The 5,252-nt window shown below is 59.6% G+C and overlaps 1 protein-coding gene across 1 annotated transcript; it reads right to left on the bottom strand.

Annotated features, from left to right (window-relative positions):
* Window positions 1-1,394: 1,394 nt before the first annotated feature.
* Window positions 1,395-4,929, bottom strand: KCNF1 (potassium voltage-gated channel modifier subfamily F member 1). Its single transcript, XM_014864590.3, has one exon. It carries the CDS (start codon window positions 3,194-3,196, stop codon window positions 1,712-1,714), a length of 1,485 nt encoding a protein of 494 aa, XP_014720076.1. The 5' UTR covers window positions 3,197-4,929; the 3' UTR covers window positions 1,395-1,711.
* Between the last annotated feature and the right edge of the window lie 323 nt (window positions 4,930-5,252).

Raw genomic sequence — 5,252 nt, forward strand, 5'->3', positions numbered from 1 at the left:
TGACCCAGCATTTCCCGGACACACGTGTGAAGGAGGGGTGCACAACACTGGCTCCGGGCCTCACCCCACAGGGCCGGCCTCCCCTCCACGGCTCCTACAGCATGACAGCCTCCCACCCCCGGAGTCCTCAACATGGCATGTCCGCAGCCCTAGGCTCCCAAATCCTGGAAGGGCCCTGAGAACCCATCCCTCTTTATACATTTGGGAAAACCAGGCCCAGAGAAGGGGAAAGACCTTCCCAGGATGGTGAGGTCTGGGGACCCCCTTCCCTAGCCCCCACCATGCTCCTTCCTCTGTACCTGCTGCCTCAGCTGAGGAAGGGAGACCTCTGAGGTCCATGGAAGGTGGAAAGCCAGAGAGAGGGGACCAACTCTGTGCCAAGGGGTCTGCCTTCGACTAAGATAATGTGACACTGTCCTGCCCCCACCCTCCTCCATCTGTATGCCAGCCTGGCCCAGTGGAGACCAGAGTGGGCAGCTGTGCAACTTACCGCCCTCCCAGCACAGAGGAATAGAAATAGCTGCCATTTGCTGAGCAGCTACTATGTGCCAGGCACTGTGCTAAGCAACATAATTCTCTGAGCTAATTCTTATATACCCACTTAATAAATGATCAGAGAGGTTAATCAACAGGCCTAAGGTCTCATAGTAAGGGAGTGGTGGAAGAGAGACAGTAGAGAAAAGTGTTCAAGCTAGAAGCCATCTCAGAGATCCCTTCCTCATCCCTGGGCTTCAAGCCTGGGTCCGTCTCTGTTCCCCTGGGGCTCGCAGACAGGCTGGCAGTGGGCCACCTGGGCATGCTCAGTTTTGTCCATTCAGCTGATACCTCAGAGGGACTGGTTCTAGAAGGAAGGACGAGCTGGAGGGCAGGCATGTCCGCCCTGCAGAAACTCAACACCCCTCCTGGTCAGCTGACCCTCCCCTCGTGAGCCGGAGCACACCTCTGTCCCAAGGCCACCTGACACCAGAGAGAACGCAAGCACTTTGGGATCATCAGACCCGGGGCTGAATCCCTGCTCTGTGTGACCTTGGGCCTCAGTTTCTTCATCTGTAAAACGGGATATCTATCTAGCAGGGTTACTGGAAGGAATGGAAGGGAGTTGAGAAAAGGACCTCACACAGGTGGTAAATACATGGTAACCGCGCTGCTTGGCATTCCCAGCTCGGTGAACTCTTCCCAGCCTGGGAGCAAGCTTTTCCTCAGAAGGAAACAGAACGAAGGAGTCGCCAGCACAGAGCCTCCTGGAATGTGACAAGGCTCCTTGGCACTGAACCCTGTGTATGAGCCCTTCTTTAATAAGCTCTCAACTAAAAATAGGCCCCCCGGGCTGCACACCTACCTCCTGGCCTGGCCCAGGGGCGTGCCTGAGCCACGTCTAGGGGAGGGGCAGCCAGCCTGTGACAGAACCTACAACACAGGCGGGCGCACAGAGCAGGAGGCTTTATTGAAGGAGATACAGAACCAGGCAAGGGCTCCTGCCACCAGCCAGACCACGGCCTCCAGCACACCATGCTGCCAGTGACTCCTGCACACCACCCCCCTCCCCCCGGCTCCTGGACAGCCAGCAACACAAAGGGGTCTTACCCAGCCTCGTCAGAGGTGCCCAAGAGGGCCTTCAGAGTTCTGTCCTGGGCAGTCCCTGACAGGCCTGTCACACCTGTCCATCCCTCCATCTACCAGCCCAGTCCTTCTGCGCCTGGGATGGGCCTCGTCACTTGCAACTCTGGAGCCGGGTCCTATGGTGCTTCTCCTCTGTCAGGAGGGGGATGAAGGTGTCGCTGTGGGAGATCTTCAGCCGGCTGCTCCAGCTCGGCCCCTCCTTCCCGGGGGCCTCTGGTGAGAGGTTGTCCAGGTCATTGCGGGAGCCCCCCGCCTTGCCCTCGACTGCACTGCTGGAGTTGAGCTCCATCAGCTCCAGCTCGTGCTTGGCTGCGGTCTCCAGGACTCGCTGCTTGTTGTAGTACCTGACAAAGTTGTTGATGATGGGGTGGATGGGCAGGGCAATGGCAATGACCCCACACAAGAAGCTGATGGCTGCGTTTAGCTTGCCCAAGGTGGTCTTGGGGTAGATATCACCATAGCCAACGGTCGTCATGGTGATAATGGCCCACCAGAAGGACTGGGGGATGCTCTTAAACAGGGTCTCGGGGTGGCTCTGCTCCATGGTGTATCCCAGGGCCGAGAAGACAAAGATGCCCACGGCCAGGTACATGAGCAGCAGCCCCAGCTCCTTGAAGCTGCGCTTGAGAGCGTAGGTGAGGGTCTGCAGGCCCGAGGAGTGGCGCGCCAGCTTGAAGATGCGGGCGATGCGCATGATCCGCAGAGCCTGCACGGCCTGCTGCACGTTGGTCAGCTCCATCATGCGGGCGCCCAGGTGCGTGAGCGTGAGGCTCACGTAGAAGGGGAGGATGGCCAGCACGTCCACGATGTTCATGAAGGACAGGGCGAAGTGCAGCTTGTTGGGCGAGGAGAAGAGGCGCAGCAGGTACTCCAGCGTGAACCAGCCGATGCACGCCGTCTCCACGTTCTCCAGCGTTGGGTGCTCCACGCGGTTGCCCTCGGCGTCCAGCACCTGCAACTCGGGGATGGTGCCCATGCACATGACCACCGACGAGATGAGGATGAGCAGAAAGGACAGCACGGCCACCACCCTCGCCGGGCACGACGACTCGGGCTTCTCCAGGAACTTCCAGACGCACTTCTGGCAGCGGCGCCAGCGGCCCTCGGCCGTGTCCACACCCAGGTCGTCCAGGATGAGCTGCACGCGGCGCGCGATCTCCTCCAGCTCCTCGCGCTTCTCGCTCAGGTGGCTCTTGCAGCAGTCGTCCAGGAACTTGAGGTCCACTTTCCAGAAATCCATCTCGTTCTTGAAGCAGATGGGGCAGATGCCCTTCTTCATGTGGACCTCCCCAAAATAGTACACCTCAATGACACACTTAAACGCGTCGGGGTCCCTGTCGAAGTAGAACTCGCGCTTCCCCGGGTCGTAGTCGTCGCACAGGGAGAAGATGGTGTCGTAGCCCCCCGCCAAGCAGTTGATGAGCTCCGCCAGCCGGGTCTCGGGGTACCGGCTGAGGAGGTCTCCGTACAGTACCTGCCGCACGCCCCCCACGTTGACGACGATCTCGATGTCGTCGCCGGCCCGGGAGCCCCGGCTGTCCGGCTCCGGGAGGCTGCGCTCCCCGGCTCCGTCCATTCTCCCGGCGTGTGCCCTCGCAGCCTCGGCTCCGCGCTCCGCCGCCCGGGGTCCGGCGGGTCCCACCGGTGCGCGGCCCTCGGGGAAGCCCGGCTGGCGCCCCTCTGCCTGGAAGGACGGTCACAGTGGGCAGCAGCCGGCTGGGGCGCGCCGCGGGGGAGGCATGAACCCGGCGGCGGGGCTCGGGGCGGGCATCCGGGCGCCTGGGCGCGCCGACGGGGAGCTCTCGCGGCTACGGGCCTCGCCCGGGACACTCACCCCGGCTCCCGGGCGGCGCGATCCGCCGCTTCGGCTCGGCTTCCTGCAGGAGCGGGGTCCCCTCGTGGGCGGCGGGCACGGTCCTCCGCCCGGGGCGCGCAGGCGGCCGTGGGCCGGTCCGGGAGCCGCGCAGGTCCCCGCGTGCGCCCCTCGCGCGAACCGTGTCCCGGAGCTGCCGGACCCTCGCAGCCCGCCGAGGTGTGCGGAGAGCGAACTTGGGCTTGCTTTGCCCGAGCCGTTTCTAAACACAATAGGAATTCCAGCCTGACGTCAAGAGCTTTTCAAACTGTACCCTCTTCTGGTGAAATTCTGCAAGGCACGCGCGGCAGCTGCAGGGGAACCGGTTAACCCTTGGGCAGACGGGCCCAGCTGCTGCGCCGGCCGCCGGGCGCGACCTCCTGGCCCTCATGGCGCCGCGGTCACCCCGGGGCCGGGACCCCGGGCTTTAAGGCGGCCAGCCGGCTTTGGGCTGGAAAGTTTCTCTCTCTCCGCCGTGTCGAGAAGATCAGCGGTGAAAGAACACGGCTGCCTGTTGCTCCGGCGGAAAACGTGTCCAAAAAAGCCCTTCAGAGGCTGCTCCTGCGCCCACGGTCCCCACCGTGTCTCAGGCTTGCGCCGGCCCCGCCTGGTCCTCGGAGGTTTCCTGCGTCTCCCTAAAGCTGCCCCGCTGTGCGCGCGCTGCTTCACCCTCACCGGATCACTGCACGACGAGGACATCTGGCTCAGCCCCTTGGAGGAAAGAAGGGACCTGCCCAAGGTCACACGGTGAAGCGGGAGTAGAGCCCAGCTTGGCCTCCTCTAAATCCAGAGCTTTCCCTCTGTCTCCACTGACTGACCCACGCTGCTTAGTGGGTTGAAATTCTGCCTTGAAGTCCTTGCTGTCCACTGCTTCCCCTTTCTCTGCAGTCCAACACCACCACTACTAGCTTCCAGAGCCCTCGGGCCCCCACTCTGTCGCCAAGGCCAGTCTGTCCTTCCTGCACCAGGTCCCATACCCTCCCCTCTCTTCCAGCATTGTGGCCATGGCTGTCTTTCAGCGGCCCACACGCCTGAACCATCGCAACAGCTTCCATCGTCTCTGGCAGTATTATCATCACTGCAAATTATTGAGAATCTTCTGTGGCCTGGAGACTGTGTTAAAAAGGAGATTCTAGAGAGAGGGATGACTAGGCAGAGCACAGAGGGTTTTCAGGGCAGTGAACATACTCCCTATGACACTGTGGGTACATGAATCCACATGTCCAGTGGTGGGTACCGGTCATTACACATTTGTCCAAACCCACAGGGTGTGCAACGCCGAGAGTGACCACCACCGCAAACTATGGACCTTGGGTGATGAGGATGTGTCCTGTCGGTTCATCGATTATAACAAACGTCCCCCTCTGGTGGCGGATATTGACTACGGGGGAGGCTAAGTGTGCGGGGGAGGGAGGTGGTATGTGGGAACTCTCTGTACTTTCTGTTCAACTTTGCTGTGAACCTAAAATTGCTCCAAAAAAATAGTCTATTAAAAATATATTCTGTAGGCTGGGTCTTTTTTAACTTAGGGTTCTATCCATTAATGGATCGTGAAATCAGTTTGCTGGGTCACTGATAGTACTTTTTTTTCTTTAGTGAGGGAGTGTAAGACTGAATATATTAGAATACGTCACACAAAGTTAAGTATCGTTTGGTGAAACTTCTTTTTACAAATTTTATTTCATTTCCATTTAAAATCAACCTATGACATTTGCTACAGAGTAAGAGGTTGAGATTCAGAAGGGTCGAGGAATAGTAACATTTATTATAAGTGTACCAC

This window comes from Equus asinus, chromosome 6 (assembly GCF_041296235.1).
Source record: "Equus asinus isolate D_3611 breed Donkey chromosome 6, EquAss-T2T_v2, whole genome shotgun sequence".
In the NCBI taxonomy this organism is placed as follows: domain Eukaryota; kingdom Metazoa; phylum Chordata; class Mammalia; order Perissodactyla; family Equidae; genus Equus; species Equus asinus.